The sequence below is a fragment of the Lacerta agilis genome, chromosome 11 (assembly GCF_009819535.1).
Source record: "Lacerta agilis isolate rLacAgi1 chromosome 11, rLacAgi1.pri, whole genome shotgun sequence".
Lineage (NCBI taxonomy): Eukaryota > Metazoa > Chordata > Lepidosauria > Squamata > Lacertidae > Lacerta > Lacerta agilis.
In genome coordinates, this window is record NC_046322.1 from 61140329 (window position 1) to 61162320 (window position 21992).

General features: G+C 43.2%; 1 protein-coding gene across 3 annotated transcripts in view; it reads right to left on the bottom strand.

Annotated features, from left to right (window-relative positions):
• PIP5K1B (phosphatidylinositol-4-phosphate 5-kinase type 1 beta) overlaps positions 1-21992 on the bottom strand; it is a 124346-nt gene that overhangs the window by 78399 nt on the left and 23955 nt on the right. For 2 of the 3 annotated variants that reach the window (XM_033163871.1, XM_033163870.1), the window contains exons 2-3: positions 10064-10145; positions 7709-7792 (exon numbers count right to left, since the gene is read on the bottom strand). In XM_033163871.1, the coding sequence (XP_033019762.1) occupies positions 7709-7792 (84 nt within the window). In that variant the 5' untranslated portion in view covers positions 10064-10145. Of the gene's footprint in view, positions 1-7708; positions 7793-10063; positions 10146-21992 lie in introns of those variants that run through there. The other variant, XM_033163872.1, reaches the window with a different exon arrangement.

The following is a 21992-nucleotide window of genomic DNA, read 5'->3' on the forward strand; positions in this document are numbered from 1 at the left end:
TTATTATATTATATTATAGTATTCTAATGAGAGTGGATCAGTTTGACCAGTAGATGTGGTCATGAGCAATCATTGTTGTCTTCTTTATTGAGAGGCATTGTTGGCATGTAAGAAAATACTCTCTTTATTCCTAAATACAGAACTATTTATTGACCCCAGTAGCACATAGCAACTGTTAACGCCTGATGGGAACAAGCACCCACCATAGTAGAAAAAATATCCTTTGGGGGAAGAGAAAATGCATAGCAGATGAAAAAATTACCTAAGTATCTATGTGGGACACGAGTGGCGCTGTGGTCTAAACCACAGAACCTAAGGGCTTGCCGATTGGAAGGTCGGCGGTTCGAATCCCCACAATGGGGTGAGCTCCCGTTGTTTGGTCCTAGCTCCTGCCAACCTAGCAGTTCGAAAGCACATCAAAATGCAAGTAGATAAATAGGTACTGTTCCGGCAGGAAGGTAAATGTCGTTTCCGTGTGCCGCTCTGGTTCGCCAGAAGCAGCTTAGTCATGCTGGCCACATGACCTGGAAGCTGTCTGCGGACAAATGCCAGCTCCCTCGGCCTATAGAGTGAGATGAGCGCCACAACCCCAGAGTCGTCAGCAACTGGACCCAACAGTCAGGAGTACCTTTACCTTTACCTTTTTAATTATCTATGTACTATTTGCCTTAACTCTTACAAAGAAAAGTATTCGCAACCCACTGCTGTCTTATTAGTTTGAGAAATTAGCAGCCAAACCTAACAAATGCATATTCCTGCTTGTTAGCTTGAGGAAGGGCCAAGTCCACAGAGCCAGATTGCTGAATGGCAAATACGAAGACCATAGAAATACAATTGGTAGAGAGGGCTCTGTGTGATGTCATTTCTCTCCCTCTCCTGGGAGGAGAGAAATGGCACATGCCTGAAGCTGGTTATACTGTAAATATAAGTACAATTGTACCTCAGAAGTGGAACGGCATCCATTCCGGAAGTCTGTACGACTTCCGAAATGTTCGGAAACCAAGGGGCGGCTTCCAATTGCTTTCCGATTGCGCAGGCATGCCGGAAACAATAGCGGAAGCAGCGCCGGACGTTCGACTTCCAAAAAAAGTTCAAAAACTGGAACACTCACTCCCGATTTTTGATTGTTCAGGAGCCGAGGTACAACTGTACTTTGCCTGCATAGTGTTTACTGTTACTGTTGCTGTGAACCAATCCATAATTATGAAGTAAGTAAATCTTACTTTAAAATTTACTTTAGAAGTTGTTGCTGATTCTTTATTAAGCGGGTTAAAAAGGGGGAGCCAACTTATTTCACAGCTGGACTTGCTCAAAGCCAGGTTTTACAGCCCAATTCCTATGCTTTTGATTTAGCTGCCAAGAATGGAATTTTGAACTCCGTTTAACCCACACATGTGGGTGCCTAGAGGGAGAAACTGCAATTAATATATCCTCTCCTACTATTAAAGCCCACTCCACAGTTAGAAGTTAGGTTTTGCTATATTCTAAGGCAATCCCAGAAAAGATGGAATACATGGAGGGAAAAACACAGGATGACAATGACAGGGTGAGTACATTATGCAGATGCTCTACAAAAAGTGAGTGAACAAAGCATAGAATCATAGAATCATAGAGTTGAAAGAGACCACAAGGGCCATCCAGTCCAACCCCCTGCCAAGCAGGAAACACCATCAAAGCATTCCAAAGCATGGCTGTCAAGCCTCTGCTTAAAGACCTCCAAAGAAGAAAGAAGAAAGAATGACTATTCTCGAGAAAAAACCTTGTGAAGAAGCACCCCAGGATAAATATTTAGAAATAAAACCAAGTAATGGTTAGTAACCTGTAATTTTTTTAATAACAATTTAATATGCCACTGACATTTCATGCATTTTTAGATTTATGAAACAATACCATACCAAGCTCTCTTCCCAATGCCCTCTCCTGTAGATGGAAAACGGGGTGATTGCATTATGTAATCTTACAGATATTTTTAGATTTTGACCAGTTTAACCACAACTCAGCATTACACAGAAAATCCACATATAAATCTAAAAAAGAATATATAAATCTAATAAATAATTATAATACACAGAGAATCCAACTGACAGCATGCCAGTGATTCTGATCATACTTCTTGTGTATTGTCCAAAGGATGTATTCCTCACCAGCACAGTAAAATGTACACATTTCAGATGACCTACAGCTCAAGCATCACAAAATGGGGGAGATGCAAGGACTCCCTTTTGGATTTTATACAGGAAGCACAAATGGATAAGGCCCTCTTTCATACTTTGTTAGCACTTCTACGAAACAATCAAGGCTGCCTGAAGTACCGTATATACCCGAGTATAAGCCGACCTGAATATAAACCGAGGCACCTAATTTTCCTACAAAAACCCAGGAAAGCTTATTGACTCGAGTATAAGCCGGTTCACCTTTGCCGTTGTGGAGGAGGAGGAGGAACGAGCAGCCCAAAAGCAGCCCTTTGGGCTGCTCCTTCCTCTTCCTCCTTTGCCAAGTTTGCATTTATGCGAGCAGTTCAGGAATGGAACAAGCTGCCTGGGGAGAGTAAAGAACCGCCGTTCTTGTACGCTTCTTAAGGAATGGTTGACTGTGGAGAGAGGGTGGCGGCACGAGCGGAGAGAAAGGGCTTCTTTCCCGCCGCCCGCCTCACTCAAGTATAAGCCGAGGGCAGATTTTTCAGCACAAAAAATGTGCTGAAAAACTAGGCTTATACTCAAGTATATACAGTATACCTCCATTTCTTTCTGACCATCTCCTAAGATTACTTTCCACATTGTTGTTTCAGAATGAAGACAACTTCTCTTTTAAAAACGTAATGGTTGTATCTTCAACTTGCACAAAGCACCCAGACCTACACCAGCCAACAGAAGCAAATCAATCTTCCAATACTGTTATATAAAAATACAACCATAAATCTAAAAGGAAGTGGGTTTTTGTGCTGCCGTCCTTGAACTCCGAATGAATCACTTTCTAACTAAGGTTCCAGTCATATGGAGAAGGCAAATCTGAGTCATGGTCTTATACCAGGAACTTATGATTACATGGAACTCTTCGTTCTCTATTAATATGTTATTATAAAGCAACATTCAACTCAGTTTACCTTTAAATAGGGCCTGTTTCCAACTTGAGAAAAATATTTTTTGCCCCTCCATTGATAAATATTTCCCTTTAGGAATATAATAATCCATAAACACCTGGGATATAATCTGTACAAAGTCAGCAGCTGCTTGAATGCTCAACCTGCAAACCATTGGCTATTAAAATATGCAACAGAAAGAAGTGGAAACAGGCAGAATACAGCCTTAATTTTTATGGTTGTCATCTGTAATCAGTAACCATCGTGCAACCTTTGAAACAATGATATGAACTTCCATATGTGTACCAATTCTAGAAAGGATTCAGGTTCTGCTACTCCAAAATGCATCAGCACATTTTTCCTTTTTCACAGAAGTAATACTAGAAATGCCAGTACATGACTGAATTCAGGTTACACATATTAACAATTCAAAATAAGAGTTTAGAGTTCCCTTTCCTGAACGATATGTCAGCAGTGCTTTTTTTCTGATGGTACCAACACTCTTTTTCCTAGCAGAAAAGCACTGTATATCAGTGCTGTCAATGGGTACTAGTCAGGACAGCTACATATTCCTATGGAATCAGAGATGCCTCTGAATACCCATTGCTTGTGAACACATGCAAGGAGAGTGGCATTGCGCTCATGTCCTGCTTGTGGCTGCCCACTGTGCAAACAGAATGCCAGACCAGGTGTGCCTTTTGCTGTGATACAGGGCTCTTCTTAGTTTGTAATAAGATTGTAAGACAACTAACAGGAGTCACAACAAAATTATTACCTTCAAAAAATAGAATAATTCCCTGCGCCCCTGCTTTGTACACTAATACTGTATTGAGACTGGCCACTGTGTCTGTTGTTTTGAGATCACACCCTCAAGAACAAGTCCCTGAATCTCCTTTGTAAGCAGCAGTTCCTCAGCAAATAACCAGCTGATGTGGAGAAAGGGTCACTGTAGGGAGAGAGCTTGAAGCTGGATTATCAAATCTACCAGTAAGTGATGTTGGATTTTAAGGAAGTCTTTCCTTTTTAAGAGGTTTTATATGGAATGGAAGGGGGGAGGCGAGTAATTTGCCTATAGGTTTAGGGATTAGTGTCTGGAGCATCTTAAAAAAGAACATTAGATGCCATTCGAATGTAAGGTAAAAGGTAAAGTTAAAGGATCACTGGATGGTTAAGTCCTGTTTTTCTTCTTTGGTGATCACTCGCAGCCGAGTAAAATTGTATTCCCATAAACACGGTTTTAACAGTGAGTCCGTAAGTGACTATGGAGGCCAATTCTGGATTTGTGCTTGTTGGTGCAGCACTTTGGTTTTTTGGATGTTGAGCGATAGGCCAAGCTTTTCGTAACCTTCTGCAAAGATATTTAGGATGGGTGCGGCACTCATCTCCACTTTCCAGCTGAGAAAGCCGGCGTTTGTCCGCAGGCAGCTTTTCCGGGTCGTGGCCAGCATGACTAAACCGCTTCTGATGGAAGCCAGAACACATGGAAACACGGTTTACCTTCCTGCCACAGCAGTACCTGTTTATCTACCTGCACTGGTGTGCTTTCAAACTGCTAGGTTGGCAGGAGCTGGGACAGAGCAATGGGAGCTCATCCCATCACGCAAATTCAAACCACCAACTTTATGACTGGCAAGCCCAAGAGGCTCAGTGGTTTAGACCCCAGCGCCACCCGTGTCCCATTCATATGTAGCCCTACTGAGGTCCTACTAGGGTCCATGTGCGATGGATCTGGAAGCTCTCTGCAAGAAATACCTCTGCTCACTCAGAGATATATTTACAGTCTTTTATTATATACATATATACAAGTTACAGGACATAATTTCATGCATCTGAATCCTCGGACCCAGATCCGGGAAGTGGGTGTCTGTGACTTCGCCTCCAGCATAGGAGTCTGGGAAGTCCCAACCTCCTCCTCTGATCCCTGCGCTTTAACCCCCTCTTCTCCTGTGCTGAAGGCACCGGCATCACCTCTACATCTGTTCCTGAGCTGGTCGAACAGTGTTGAGGCTCTGTGCTAGCATCCAAAAGCCTCCTCGCCTCTTGACTTCCTTCCGCTCACTCCCCCTCTCCCTCTCCTGTCCATTCCTGCCTATCTCCTTCTAACGGTTCCTGCTCACACGGCTCTTCCCCCTCCCTTGGCTCCAGGGCGTTCCCTGGCAGTGCCGTGACACCATGTGAACACTTCTATGTAAGTAGCGTAAGTATTACCCTTAAAGATAACATTTAAAGGCACTGCCTAGAGTGCAGTAAGAAACCTCCCTCAAATGAATGTTAGCCAGTTACATAAGTAAGTTTCAGGAAGGTAAACCACTGCATGTAATGACACAAAAACACCTTGTGATTCATTTCTAAGAACAGATATTTCTGTTTATACAGGTAATCTTTCAGAGTGTCTGATTTTATTACAGTCATACCTCGAGTTGCATACGCTCCATGTTGCGTACGTTCAACTTACAGACCTCCGCGACCCGGAAGTCCTCCCCGGAGCGCACGCAACGCGTGGGTTTGCAGAAGCGCAAAAACTCGCAAACTTTGGGGGGGGCATTCGTGTTAAGCACGGCCGTGCTACGTAGCGCGATCCGGAACGGATCGCGTGTGTAACACGGGGTACCACTGTACTTGTCCAAATAAGTGAACTGCATAACTTACCAAAAGAGAACTGCGGTTATTAAAATTACCATTGGAAGAACAGCACATGGAAAATACTACTAAGTCTCAGGCATATTTGTAAGTTTACATTTTATCTTATGGACAACTAGATGTCAAATCAGAAACTAAAACTTTCCATGTGACTCTTTCCCTTGGTCAACATACTCTAAAACAGAACTAAATCTCTGCAAATGGTACAATTACTATTAAGAGATAGTGCAGAATGAAGAACCAAAAAAAAATTGTATTCTGGCAACAAATTCTGCTTGTTCCATGCATTTTATGGGCCTCTCTTGGCTCTCTCTGTCACCTCCCATAAGCATCACTGCACCATCAATATGGAAGGATGTCTGAATACAAAGTTACTCAGCCAAAATTAATTGAGAATCTTTTGATTCCCATGGACCCATCAAGATGCACACAGGAAAAGCACAGGAAACCCTCCATCCAAATTTTGTCGCTGGATCTTCCATATATAAGCTGCTTACTGAGTCACAAAATGCTGATGGTGGAGTCTGTTGTGGCTGATTTCATGATTGTGGCCATCACTGGGTTGTTAACAGCCATAAAGGGTTCTGGAAACCACATATTGTCTCTCCTGGACTTTTCAGAACAATGAGAGATTTTCCAGTTCCTTAAAATTTAGGCTATTTCAAAATGCAAGTTCAGAGGCTTCTGTTTATGTTAAACTGCAAAATTTTAAAGTCATTAAGAGAATGGGCCAAAATTAATTTTCAGCTTTAAAAGTTCTCATCTCTGCCACATTAAACATTCCAGAGAGTAAATATTAGATATGTTTATTTCTACAGGACAGTGTGCTAAACTGGGGGGCTCTCAGGCTGGATGCAAAATAACAACTTTATGTAAGTTACTTCTCCAAAGGTGCATTTGCAGTCTGTCAGTGCAATTTTAAATAAATAAATAAATCAAGTTACAGGTAGGTAGCCGTGTTGGTCTGCCATAGTCAAAACAAAATAATAATAAAAATTCCTTCCAGTAGCACCTTAGAGACCAACTAAGTTTGTTCTTGGTATGAGCTTTCGTGTGCATGCACACTTCTTCAGATACCTAAGGTGCTACTGGAAGGATTTTTTTAATAAATCAAGTAATCCAAGATCCTTAAACTAAGCCTTCTCATGGGCTGCTATTGGCTGCACTTTGGATAAGTAACAACAAGCAACAGCAGCCATCAGAGAGGACAAGGAAAGGATCCTTGATCTTCTCTAACAAGAAAAAGGAAGTGGGGGGGGGGGGCAAGCTTTCTCCTTGATAGGGAAGGGTAGGAAGGCAAGGTGAGGTTGTGGCTTCCCCCCAGCTGCTGCATCCAGGAATGAGATGTGTTCAGTGCAGCTGGCTGGGTGCTGAATGGGACACAGCTGTGGGCAACCTGTATCAACTTCATTGGTGTCTAGCATAAAAGCAAGACTAGAAGGAGAGACTAGGGTGATTGTCAGAAGGTTCCATGACCCTGTTTGTTGTGAGATTTGAGGGGTGATCTGTGAGTTGGTTTGGGCCCTTGCTGGCAGCTGCCATAGTTTGATGGAGTCCTGGGTGAGAGTCTGGAGTCAGAGAGGTTTTGGGTGGGAAAGTGTGTCAGAAGTGGAAGGAACGGGTATCAGTATATGTTTAATAGTAATTTAAATTAACGTTTTTATTGTGTATTTTACAACAGTAAATACAAAAATATTTACATTCGTTGCATCACTTAAGAGATATTCTTATATTTTAAGTGGTACAGAAAGGGTCAGCCTAAATTAATAAATGTGGCTGCTAGCCACAACTGGGAGGGAAGCTTCTTTAAATTTAACTCCATATTAAGATGACAACATGTGAACTAGCCCTAAAAGATCTTTGAGAGTGCCCCACTCTTGAAATAAATCGTCTGCTTTGGTGTAGATCATTGGGGGGATTAGAAGTGTCAACTTTAGTGCTCTGTACCAGTGTACAATAATTCCGAAAAAAGTTACATGCAACAAAAACCTTTTTGTATGTTTTCTCCTCGTTTTGTTTTGTTTCATTTTGTTTTCCGGAAGGAGGATCCCCATTTTCAGATATAGACTGCATCTGAAAAGTTAAAAAAAAAATCTAAGGATTTGAATACAAGTTGTATATAACAGTCAAATAATAAAGCAGTAAACATAAAATAAGCACAGCATCAGATCAACATGGAAGTAGAAGTCAGTAAAATGTCAGAAAAAGAGAGGGAGCATACAGCCTAAAAGACAGATCAAATGCCATTAAAAGCAGAAAAGAACACAAAGGACATTGCTGCACCTAAAAGATAATAATAAAACAGGCTTCCTCGAACTCCCAATGTTTTGAGACTACAATTCCCATCATCCCTGACCACTGCTCCTGCTAGCTAGGGATCATGGGAGTTGTAGGCCAAAAACATCTGGAGGGCCGAGTTTGGGGAAGCCTGTAATAAAGGGTGCCTTGGATTGACAGACCACTCATTAGCTGTGTCCTGGTTCACACATCTAATTAAATTGTATTTTAAAACGAACTATGAATTAATGTGCCTGCTGTTCAACTGTTCCTATGGAGCTCCTCTCCAGCTTGCTGCCCTGCCACAGATGAAGCAAATCACAGCCTGGCTTCTCATGCCATCCAAACTTGGACTTGTAGTTTATTTTACTCTAAGCAAACCACTAGCAGTAAGCAAAGAACAATCCTTCATGGGTTCTTTGGAACAAAATAGAAAATTCTTTCCAGTAGCACCTTAGAGATCAACTGAGTTTGTTCTTGGTATGAGCTTTCGTGTGCATGCACACTTCTTCAGATACACTGAAACAGAAGTCACCAGATCCTTAAATATAGTGAGGGAGTGGGGAGGGGTATTACTCAGAAGGGTGGTGGGAATGGGTGATCAGCTGATAGGTGTGGAAAACCTGTTGACGACTCTTAACGGCTGCAATTAGTCTTGCAGGGAAAGGCAAGGGGTGAGATGGCTAAAGATAGCTTTGTTATGTATAATGAGATAAGAATCCAATGTCTTTGTTCAGACCAGGTTTCTCCATGGTTTTAAGTTTGGTGATTAGTTGCAATTCAGCCACTTCCTACCCCTCCCCACTCCCTCACTATATTTAAGGCAGTGTTTTTCAACCACTGTTCCGCGGCACACTAGTGTGCCGCGAGATGTTGCCTGGTGTGCCGTGGGAAAAATTGAAAAATTACTTTATATATAGTCAATATAGGCACAGAGTTAAATTTTTAAACATTTTCTAATGGTGGTGTGCCTCGTGATTTTTTTCATGAAACAAGTGTGCCTTTGCCCAAAAAAGGTTGAAAAACACTGATTTAAGGATCTGGTGACTTCTGTTTCAGTGTATCTGAAGAAGTGTGCATGCACACGAAAGCTCATACCAAGAACAAACTCAGTTGGTCTCTAAGGTGCTACTGGAAAGAATTTTCTGTTTTGTTTCGACTATGGCAGACCAACACGGCTACCCACCTGTAATGGGTTCTTTGGAGAGAAACAAACCATGAGGCCAGGTGTGGATGACATGACAATGGCTTGCTTCATCTGCAGCACGGCACAGCAGCAGCAGCAGCAGCAGCAGGAAAGGAACGCCATAGGGACTTTTAAACAGCATATAAGTCTTTGTTTGTTTTAAACAATGGTTTAATGCAGTGGTGGGGAACCTCTAATGTATGGGCCTAATAAAGACTGCCAGACAGTTTGAGATTAACTTGCCCACCTTTCCTTGGCACAGCCAAGTTCAAAAAGTTGCAGCTGTAGCTTGAAGTTTCATTCACCTGATGTAATATGCAGCAAGGTAGACAGACCCCATCACAGAGGCCTACCTTGAGTTCATGTGACAGTCAAACTGGAACAGTAACTCTTGTCTTTCATGGGCATAGCTTTGGTATTAGTTCTCAATGTAAATAGAGGGTGGTCGTGGAGGAACTTCACCACTGACGGCAGCCTGCCTCTGAATACCAGCTGCTGAGACTCACAAGTGTGTGTGTTGGGGGGGGGGAGTGCTCTTGCCCTCAGGTCCTGCTTCTGGGCTTCCCATAGACATTTGGTTGGCCACTATGAGAACAGGTTTCTGGACTAGATGGGTCTTTTGCCTGATCCAGAAGGGTTCCTCATAACAATCTTCTTATTATAGAAGTTACCAGGAAATATATGCTTCTGATTTTAGAGTTTTGATTCAACATTTTTACTACAAAAATAAAGCAGCAGGGTACTTCAAAACTGTCCTTGGACCGCAGCACCACAAGTGTCTCTTTTGCTTTCTCCAGCCTACGCCTGAATATGCCACCTACACCAGAAGAAGCAGTCTTATAAACTGTGTTAGGTTAATACTGTTATTGCAAGGAACCTACCTTTCCTAGCTATGTTGCAAATAATCTGAACTTGAGAGAGACAACCAGCCCTTTCATGGATGCTGTCAGTTTTTCCAAGACCCTGTTAAAGCAAAACATAGTTACTTATTTATTCATTTACAGAATTTATATGCTGCCCACTTAACCATATAAATTATATTATACCTTATATGTGCACACCTAGTTACAGTGAGCCAATCACAGGTTCCTCATTTCTATGCTCAAATATAGCCTTTATCCTAAATACAATGCCAAAGTATCAATGACCTCCTAATTATAAAACATTCACAGATGGTGGTAAAAGCACAAAATAAAATACTGTGCCTATCTTGAAGAACTTATGGAGAAAGGAGATGACTGGGAAAGGGGCAACCAATCTGAATGGACCTGATTATAAACAGGATTAGAACTCTTCCCTAGGGGCCCAATCCTTTTACTTCTGCTTCCCAAAAATGATTCAAATTCATGCAAATAACTAACTGAATTTATTATGTTTAAGTAGGAGGTTGCTAAACAAGTATCAAATAAAAATGAAGGTAGTTCTTTTGGTCTGAAAGAAAAAGACTCCATAATTGGAACTATCTTTAATAGGACCAACCAAAATGTTACAAAATTGTAGTAAGCTTTCCAGTCTATTGGGCAACTGTTACACTGATGTGTTTTGGTGAGAAGGGTGAAGAAGATGTGGAAAAGTATAACACAAAATTCACAAAGACCATGCTTAAAGCATGGAAAAAAGTAGGTAAACTGTCCCCAACCCCATCCCCACTAATCCCCCTGGCACACCACCCACTATTCCATCACACAGCACAAAACCTCAAGATAAAAAACTGGCAAGCCAAAGGCTTATACCGCCTAGCAGACTTCTACAAAAACCCATATCAACACAAGAAATACAAGACAGACTAGGGGACACCCAAATGCCCTGGCTAACACACTACCAATTACATGCCCTCTTAAACGAGATGAGCGCCAGAGTCGTTTGCGACTGGACCTAATGGTCAGGGGTCCCTTTACCTTTACCACCACGGAAACTAGCACTAACATGCCCAGGAGCCTCACCAAAATGCTGGAGAGGATGCACCTCAACAGGCACATACCTCCACATGTGGTGGGAATGCCTCAAAATCCAACACATCAATCATAAAAGAGATTTGCAAAATCACTAAGCAAGTATTAGAGGTCACCCCAGAACTAGCCCAACTAAACATCTTCCAAGATAATAATGCCCACTCACACCACAAAGATCTCATAACCCACCTATTCTCAGCAGCCAGAAACATCATAGCCAGACACTGGAGAGACCTGTCAGGAGTAAGCATGGGCCAATGGTATCAAATAGTATGGGAAACAGTCTTTAAAAAAACTAACTAACAGGGCTTCTGGTTCCGGTTTGCCTTAGTGGAGGCACCTCCCACAATGGGAGATCGTTGGTGAAGAAAAAAAAGATGAGGTTAATTATCCTTGTAAATTGCCCACAGGGACAGGGGGGAACAAACTTCACTTGCAGTTTGTCTCAGTATCTGGCTCTCACTCTGGCATGGAATGTGAGAGGCAGGGAGGCGCTGAGTACAAAAGCACTTCACCTGTCAATAACCCCCCTACGCCGCCATTAAGAAGCAGAGGTTCTTCTGTTCATTAGATTTTAATTTGAACTAATGTACAGACACGTGCTGGAAAAGATGAGATCATAAACTGCACAATTGAAACAGCTGCAAGGTTGCTAAGGTTTGAATTTGGGAAAATGACTTCATTCGGTGTAAAAAAACAGTAGGGGAAGGGGAGTCTTTGGCTTCTTTATACTGAGTTTGATTTTTTATATTTATGATTCGGCAACCCTTCCCTGAAATACTTGTTTAAATTATGGATGTACATTTGCTTTGCTAAGTTTGAAGTTGAAACTATGGAGGTACAGGCAAGCTGGTGAAAAACGGATTGCAGATATGGAATATACAGTGGTACCTCGACTTACGAATTTAATCCGTTCCAAATGCACATTCGTAGGTCGAAAAAATCATAAGTTAAAAAAGCGATTTCCCCATAGGAATGCATTGGAAACGAAAAATTCGGAAAAATTCGTAAGTCGAGTAAACCGCATCTAAAACCGCCAACAGATGTCCTTTGGATGTCGAAAAATTCATAGGCGTGCGGGCACTTTTTTCATTCATAAGTCAAAAAATTCGTATGTCAAGTAATTCGTAAATCGAGGTACCACTGTAATATCAAATGAAACTTTGTGTGTAAGGAAAAAATGGGGGGAAGGGAGAGAAGCTTTATTTTTCAAAGGTTAATGAGAGAAACTCAGAGCAGACTCTTCCCTACTTTTTATCATCCTCGGATTGAACTGAATAATGCTAAAAAGACTTGGAATCATGGGCGTACCCAGCTAGGGGTGGGGTGGGGGGGCAGCTGCCCCCCCCAGAAGCAGAGTCCGGGGAGAGGAGAGCGGGGAGATGAGGCGGAGCAGGGCTTGGTGCCTTCGCGCCTCCAGGGCCCCTCTGGAGGCGCTAGGACCCTGTTGCGCTCTGAGGGCTGAGCACGCAAGCCAGGGAGGGGAGGACAGTAGCCTAATTCTAAAGCGGCTCCCCCTCGCTGTAATTGGCTCCTGCTTTGCCGCTTTAGAGTGAACTTGGAGGGGGGCGCCGGCGCTCCTTGCTAGAGGCGGCAGGCAGATGAGCAAACAAGGGAGGGGGTCTTAAAACTGTCCGTGTCTACTAGTGATAGAAGACGAAGAAAAGATCATGAAGATGAAGAATCCTGCTGGGCGGCAGGACTCACCCCTTCTTTAAAGGGCCAGCGAAGAGAGAACAACCGGTGCTCCCTTATGACCTTAGCATGTGCAGCTAGATATATAGGGTCTTGCCTGGCACAGATTTAGGGGGAGGGGAATCCTTTTAGATTACCTACCAAGCTGCTTTTGTCTGGGGCATTGTCAACTCTCCTCAGGACCTGGTAACGACCCTGAAGCCAACCTGCCCGGCCAATTTAATGGCTACTATTCCTCACACACGTTTTCCCCCCCTCACACACCACTCCCCTTGTCTATTTAACTTGCCCTCATGAGCGAAAGAAAGAAAATCCTTCCTGTAGGTTAAAAAGAGCACTTTCCCCCCTTCTGAAACCAGCCCCCACACAAAATCATTCATTTATTTTGCTCACAAACTAGAGGAAAGGAAACTTGCTCAGCCATGTAGGTGGGAGGGTTGCCTTGAGGACCTATGTGAGTCTCCTCCCCACTTTCCCCTCTCTTTCTCTGCCTTCCAGCTGGCTCAGAGCAGAAAGGCACCTTTCCTCCTGGCCATCCCTTTCCAAGAATGCCAGGGAAGGGTTAAAAAGGCAATGCATTGGGGGAAACACCCCCCTCCCAACAACCTGGAATCAAAGAGGGAGGGAAGGAGGGAAGTAAAGCTCCATCTCATCCCTCCCAGCCCAGGTCAATGCCAGGTGGGGAAACAAGAGAAGACTAGATGAGCAAACTTGGCTCTGTTGGAAGAGGGTGCCAACCTCTGTCGCGTCCCCCCCTTGGCAGAGCGGAACCCACTCCCCAGTCAGCCAGGTAGGGAAGGGGAATTGGGTAAGGTGGGTAGAGGGGCAAATGGCCCTAAGGATGGCTGGAGTGCCCCCCCCACCAGCTAGGCTGGGAATAACTGGGTGTTTTCATTTTTTTTCTAATTCCCAACATTCCAGCTATTTATTAATCTGCAAATAAAGCAGGGGGCGGAGTCATAGCTCTGTGGCAGAGCATCTGCTTTGGTGCAGAAGGTCCCAGGTTCAATCTCTGGCATCTCCAGTCAGGGCTGGGAAGTGGGAAAGACTCCTGAAGAGCCACTGCCAGTCAGTGTGGGCAATACTGAGCTAGATGGACCAAGAGCTTGATTTTGCATAATGTGGCTTCCAGTGTATCCATGTCTTAAGGGGAGGGTCATCCCCTTAAGTGGTTAGAACACCTCGCACCCAAGTTTTCCTCCCTGGCATCTGCATGTACGGCTAAGAATCTCCCCCTGCCTGAAACCCTGCAGAGCTGCTGCCAGTTAGTGTATGCAGTACTGAGCTAGATGGTTGACTTGGGGAAAGGTACCTTTCCAGTAACACAGTCCTTATTTATTTATTTATTTTCTTTATTTACTACATTTATACTCCTCCATTTTCCCCAAGGTGTCCACGGAAGTAAACATGATTTCATTCATCTTTGTAACAACTTGCAAGGTAGGCAAGGCTGAGAGAGGACACTGGTCCAAGGTCATACAATGAGCTTCTGGCTGAGTGGGGATTTGAACCTGGGTCTCAGGTTCAGACCTAGCCCAACATTCTTAACTGCTATACTTCCTGGCTCTCTTATTTGCTTAATCCTATTTTTTTTCATGCTCCTGCCAACCTAGCAGTTCGAAAAACACGTCAAAGTGCAAGTAGTTAAATAGGTAAACAGTGTTTCTGTGCGCTGCTCTGGTTTGCCAGAAGTGGCTTAGTCATGCTGGCCACACTGGTTTTGTCTGCGGACAAACACTGGGCTCCCTCGGCCTATAGAGCAAGATGAGCGCTGCAACCCCAGAGTCGTCCGCGACTGGACCTAACGGTTCAGGGGTACCTTTACCTTTATTTTTTCCATTAAGGAGAAACCCCCCCCCGTCCATTATAGGGACAACCTCCTCCACAATGCCAGTTTAACAGGGGACACATGACCTGAGGAAATGAAATATTACTTTTATAGAGGGATAACTTAACCAGAGTTGTATCACTGGCCTACCTAGATCCATAGTGTCCACACTGGCTGAAAACAGCCCTCTGAGATTTTTACGCAGTCCTATTCCAGCACACCTGGAGATGCCAGGGACTGAACCAGGGACCTTCTGCATGTCAAGCAGGTGTTCAGCCGCTCACGCCAGTTCTAGAGTAGACCACACATTTAAAGCACGTGACTTCCTCTAGAGAATCCTGGGGAACTGTAGCTCCTTATCTCAAATGTATACCTCCCACCAGGTGGTACATCCCTTGAACTTCGATCTAGATGGGAAATCCTTGAAGACCATTTAGTATCATGTCAAGCTAGTACCCACGGTTCAATCATTAATCGGAGGGGACTTTAACGCTCGAACTGCTGCCAACTGGAATGCCTTGACTGAATCCAAATGGTGGGTCAGTTCAGGTCTCGATACCTTTTATTGGGCGAATCTCTAAGATACCAAAGTGAGCGAGGCAGATGTCCTTTTCTTACAATTGGCCATCCACTTAAACTTAGTCCCCTTGAATGGTAGATGTCACCCAGGTGTTCCTGGTGAATATACCCACCTAGGCATAAATTCAAACAGTGTATTAGACTACATTTTGACTTTGAGGGACTTGTTGCCAAAAATCATTTCCTTCAACGTTGATAATATGTTAAGTAGTGATCATCTCCCCTTAGTATCCATACTTGCCCTTGACTGGCAACACATTGAGTATAGTCACCAAGCTCAGATTGAGCCCATCGCACGGGCTGGAGTGCGAGGAGTAAACTGATCCAAGATACAAAATCGTCTCTTTTCGGACTTTTATTCAAAAAGAATTAGTGTCCAGATAGCTGATATAGCTTGTGACTCTCACGACCCTACTGTGCTACTGGGCTTATTCAATCAATTTACTACAGAGCTTACGGGTTTTCTTACGTTGCCTCCCCAGACGATTAACCATAGCCAATACTATCTAGGCGCCCCTTGGTATGATTCTCAATGCAAACAGGCTAGAACTCTTTTGGAATGCAGAGTTAAAGTAAATTATCAAATAATCAATTCTAGCACATGGGGGGGGCAACAAAATAATATAATTTGGCATCTGAACAATTGCGATTCTTAATTGTATTGTAATTTGGTATTGACAATGAGGATTTTATAGGGTTATTGTAACTGCAAACTAATAAAAATTATTACACACACACACACACACACACACAGCGAGGGGGGGGGAAACTAACCAACAAATAAACTGACCCGAGGACAAACAGAAGAAGACGCCTTCACTAGTTTGGTTCCCTTTATCACATACACAGCCCAACAAGACAACAACAAGAATCCGCCGACAGCATACAAATTAATCTGGCTAGCCTGATTCAAAAAAGCACACTCACACCCCGCTCACACACAAAAACAATTTTCACTACAGCCAACCATACCCTAAGCCACCCCAACCTCTCTCAACACCAAGGAAATACGAGTGAGTAGGAAAGAGAACCCACACGTGATGCTGACATAACCCCCCCAGTAGAATAATAGAAGCATAACCACCCAACCCCACCCCACTCACCATTCCCCTCCCCCTCTTCTTCGCCCCTTTTCTTCTTCTTCTTCTTCCTAATTGTTTAAACCAATTCATGAACCAAGAACTTATGCACTGAGCAGTAATAATGAAATGTATCTGAAGAATGTGTATCTGAAGAAGTGTGCATGCACATGAAAGCTCATACCAAGAACAAACTTAGTTGGTCTCTAAGGTGCTACTGGAAAGATTTTTTTTATTTTATTTTGTAATGAAACTTATGTTGTAGATATTTTTTTCACATTTATTATGCTATTTTTGTGATATACAAATGACATGACAAAACTTGGCATGCTTATTTGTATAACATTATTCTTGTTTATGAAACCCACCTAAAAAAAAACACACCCCACTAATCCACTACTATCCTGAGGTACAATCAGCAGCTTTGAATTTTTCCTCCAATAAGAGCAAAACATTCATGCTCAATGTGAAAGAGAGCCTAGGTTGTGCTCAATATATCTGGAAAATTTATTCAACAACATTTTTATCCATATGAACATTGCCCTGTAAAATTGCAAAGGTTAGGGAGACATATGGTGATCTCCTGACTTGAAGAACAATTGACCATGCAAGAAGCTCACCCATGTAAGAACACTGTTCTGTTAATTGAACTGTCTTGCATGTTGTGATGGGATAGCAATTTGGCTCAGTTTGCATTTAAATATGAAATTCTCTAATTCACACTTTCCAAAACAATACTGAAAAAACACAGCCATCTTTCAAAATTCACATTTTCCCAATTTTGCAATGCAGTTCTCCAGCCAAGTAATGTGTACGAAAATACATGCATACAAATGCATAAACAAATCAAAATAACATACCATGACGCATTATATTAGGGGAAATTGTTTGTGCTGGGAGAAATTTGAACTGAAATGCTGATGAATTTTCATGAGAAAAGAAATTCACAAACTAATATGGAAATGTGGACAACTGAACTTAAAATGAAAAGTACAGTCGTACCTTGGGATGTGTACACTCCGGGTTGCGTACTTTTTTGGTTACAAACTCTGCTAACCCAGAAGCGCAACCCGATGCACAGGCGATTTGTGCATGTGCAGAGCGTTTTTCGCGGGTTTTTTTCCCTCAGGTTTTTTCAGTCTGCACATGCGCAGAACGAATTGTTCGGGTTATGTCCTTTTCAGGTTACGTACTGGAACCTGGAACGGATGAAGTATGTAACCCGGGGTACCACTGTAACAGGGAAAGTGAGAAATGGAGAGAAAGAGAAATGGATAGATTCAGCTACCCCTACTTGTATGTCTGAAACTTTCCATCTCTTCTGTAGACCTGGACAAAGTTTTAGCAGGATCCGGTTGCAGAAGTGTTCTTATGCAAATTAGTTTAGGCATCCCACTATGCTGTTATTCTTGGGAAAGTATCAGTATGTTCTGCAGCAGGGCTGGAAGAGTGCGAGTCCTCCTCAAGGCAACCAAGTTCAACATTTGCTTGGTAGGCATTTTTTACTAACTCAGTTTCTTTAAATATTTCTGCTGCCCAGTGAGTGTGTCACTTTCCTGCACAGTTACACAAGAGATTCTGCAACTGAAATGCACACCCACCAATTCTTGCCACTTTGGTGCAGCCCTCCTTTGAGTCTAACAAAAGGGAAACTCTTGGAGTGTCACAGTTTTTGATCTCTGCCTCCCAAGCACCTATCTAGCTGAGATTAAAGAAATGCCGGGGGGAAATGTGTTTCCCCCCCAAACATGGGAGGCCCAGAATAAGAGCCTCATGTTCAGTAAACGTGGCAGACATCTAACAGAGGTCTAAATTGAAACTCTTTCCTATTAGGCTCTCTCCAAAAAACAGGGCGCTACTAGAAAACTGTCCCATCATGAAGCTTTGGATGCATTCTATTCATTCCAGGAGTTACAAGAATAGTTTTGATTGCTCAGATGCTACACCCATCTGCAGTCAGATCCCCTCTGGTATAATAGGCTACTAATAAACCAGAAAGAGCACAGTTCCTGGTTTCACACATGCAAGTAGCAAGGGCACACTTAGCCTTTATAAATCTACACCACATGAGGGATGAAACTCATATTTCCTCAATTCTCAAAATGAACTAACACAGTTAGTTCATACTCAAGCTCATGAGGACCTGAAAAACAGAAAACACTATCAACTGCAAAGAAATGCCAGTTATAATTATGACAAACGTAATACTGATTACAACCAGTAAAATGCCTCTGCAGCATAAAATCTGCAAATCACATTTTCTCAAGCACAACTGTGTACCAAGAGCTTGCTACCGCTTTAATAGCAGTATTCAATAAGAAAACCCTTAAGTATTTCCATATAGCATTATTATACACCTGCAGCAATTGCAAGTTGGTTGCCCTACTAGAAGACAAGGTCCAGCAACTTCAGGCCCATATATTGTATATACTTGAGTATAAGCCTAGTTTTTCAGCACATTTTTTTGTGCTGAAAAAGCTGCCCTCGGCTTATACTCGAATGAGGCAGGCGGTGGGGCCGGCGAGAAAGAAGCCCTTTCTCTCCACTCGTGCCGCCGCCGCCCGCTCACCCCAGTCAACCATTCCTTAAGAAGCGTACAAGAACGGCAGTTCTTTACTCTCCCCAGGCAGCTTGTTCCATTCCTGAACTGCTTGCATAAATGCAAACTTTAGACCCCAGAAAGCAGAAAGCCTATCAGTTAAGGAAGTATTAAAACCCCACAGGTGCTCACTTTTCCTGGCTCCTGGTTTAACAGGACAGGATCCCAGCCTTCTCTGTATAACACAAGGGAACATTGAGCTGTGGGTTAAACCACAGAGCCCTACGGCTTGCCGATCAGAAGAATGGAGGTCCAAAACCCTGTGATGGGGTGAGCTCCACAGTAGCAAAGGAGGAAGAGGAAGGAGCAGCCCAAAGGGCTGCTTTTGGGCTGCTCATTCCTCCTCCTCAGCGGCAATGGTGAACCGGCTTATACTCAAGTCAATAAGTTTTCCCAGGTTTTTGTAGGAAAATTAGGTGCCTCGGCTTATATTTGGGTCAGCTTATACTCGAGTATATACGGTATCTACGCTCCAGAAAATTAAAGAACTGGAGCTTTTCATGGATGCAGCAGAGCATACTGTCTGTACCAAGGGAGAGTCAGGGCACATCCCTGAGGAGGACAGTTCCCCAACACAGGAGCCAGATGTATGGAGGAACGTGACTCATAGAAGTAGAAGGCCCAGGGATCACTCTGAGTGTTTAGAACTACACAATCGATTTGAAGTGCTCTCCCTTAACATGGAAGATGAAGAACAGACTCCATTTGAAGATCTCTCCTTCATCACAGTTGATGAGGAATATGAAGACAAGCAGCACAGTCAGTCTTCCGGGAATGTGCAAGTGACCTTGGAAGGGATAGCACATGGAAGAATCCCAACCAAGCCTATGAGGAGGCGTGTAGTGGTAACAGGGGATTCCCTACTGAGGGCTACAGAAGCAGTGATCTGTGGGCCTGACAAGACGTCTCGCAAGGTGTGCTGTCTCCCTGGGGCCAAGATCCAAGATGTAACAGAACAGCTGCAAGGAATCATAAAACCCACTGACAAATACCCCTTCCTTTTGGTCCATGTGAGAACCAATGACACTGCAAGCCATAGCCTCCAGAAGATCAAAAGTGATTATGAGGCTCTGGGCAGGAAACTGAAGCAATTAAATGCACAAATTGTCATCTCATCTGTCCTCCCAGTTGAACGACGTGGCCCAGGGAGAGAGAGAAAAATAGGGGAAGTGAACACCTGGCTTCATAAATGGTGCCAGCAGGAACGGTTTGGATTCTTAGATCACGGTCTGCAGTTTCTTGAAGATGGACTTCTGGCAAGTGATGGGCTGCACCTCACAAGGGTTGGGAGGAATGTTTTTGCCAACAATCTCAAACACCTCATCAGGAGAGCTTTAAATTGACTTATGTGGGGGAGGGAGACAGTGGTCCTGAAGGTAGGAGTCTATCAAGTGCTGAAGATGATCACCCAAATGTCAAGGACCAAATGAAGCAAACAGCACACAGACCTAGTGGCGGGAGGAAAAAATCCTTAAATAAGAGACTAGGGGGAATGGTCTTCAATGTCTGTATACTAATGCACAGAGCATGGGAAATAAACAAGATGAGCTTGAGCTTGGTACAGCAAACTAAATACTACATAATAGGCATCACTGAAACCTGGTGGGATGAGTCTCATGATTGGAATACAATCTATTTCAGAGAAAAAGACCAAAAAGGAAAGGAGGAGGAGTAGCGTTGTATGTCAGGGATGTGTATGCCTGTGTAGAGATCCAGGATTTAAAACTTCAAAGCCAAACTGAGAGTATCTGGGTCAAAATTAAGAGAGACAAAAATAACAGTGATCTCATTGTGGGAGTTTACTACAGATCCCCAAGCCAAACTGAGGACACAGATGATGCCTTCCTAGAACAGATGACCAAGCATTCAAAAGGAAGTGAGATAGTAGTAATGGGGGATTTCAACTATCCTGATATTTGTTGGATGTCAAACTCAGCCAAGAGCATAAGGTCAAACAGATTCCTCACTGGCCTTGCAGACAATTTCATTGTCTAGAAAGAGGAAGAAGCAACAAGAGGATCAGCCATTTTAGATCTGGTCCTAACCAATAGTGATGACTTGGTAAGTGGGGTAGAAGTGGCAGGATCATTAGGTGGGAGTGATCATGCTCTTCTGGAGTTTATTATACAGCGGAAAGGAGCAACCAAGCATACTAAGACTCAAATTCTAGACTTTAAGAAAGCCGATTTCAGAAAACTTAGGGAAACGCTGGGTGTGATCCCATGGTCAGTAATACTAAAAGGGAAGGGAGTTCATGATGGATGGGAGTTTGTTAAAAGGGAGATATTAAAAGGACAACTTCAAGCAGTACCAATGAGACGAAAACATGGAAGGTGCCTAAAGAAGCCAGGGTGGCTATCAAAGGACTCTTAACTGATTTAAGATTTAAAAGGGATGTGTACAAAAAAATGGAAAAAAGGGGGAAACCACCAGAGAGGAATTCAAACTAATAACCAGCACATGTAGAGACAAAGTCAGAAAAGCTAAAGCACAGAATGAACTCAGACTTGCTAGAGAGGTTAAAAGCAATAAAAAGGCTTTTATGGGTATGTCCTTAGCAAAAGGAAGAACAATGAAAGTGGGGTCACTTAGAAGAGAAGATGGTGAAATGTGAACAGGAGACAGAGAAAGGGCAGAACTCCTCAATGCCTTCTTTGCCTTAGTCTTATCCAAAAAAGAAAACAATGCCCAACCTGAAGAATATAGAGCAGATGATTCAGCAGGGGAAAAACAGCCCAGAATAAGTAAGGAGGTAGTACAAGAATTCTTGGCTAGTTTAGATGTATTCAAGTCTCCAGGGCCAGATGAACTACATCCAAGAGTATTAAAAGAACTGGCAGAGGTGATTTCAGAACCACTGGCAGTAATCTTTGAGAATTCCTGGAGAACAGGCGAAGTCCCAGCAGACTGGAGGAGGGCAAATATTGTCCCTATTTTCAAAAAGGGGGAAAGAGAAGACGCAAGCAATTACCGCCCAGTCAGCCTGACATCAATACCAGGAAAGATTCTAGAGCAGATCATTAAGCAAACGGTCTGTGAGTACCTAGAAAGGAACGCTGTGATAACTAAAAGTCAGCA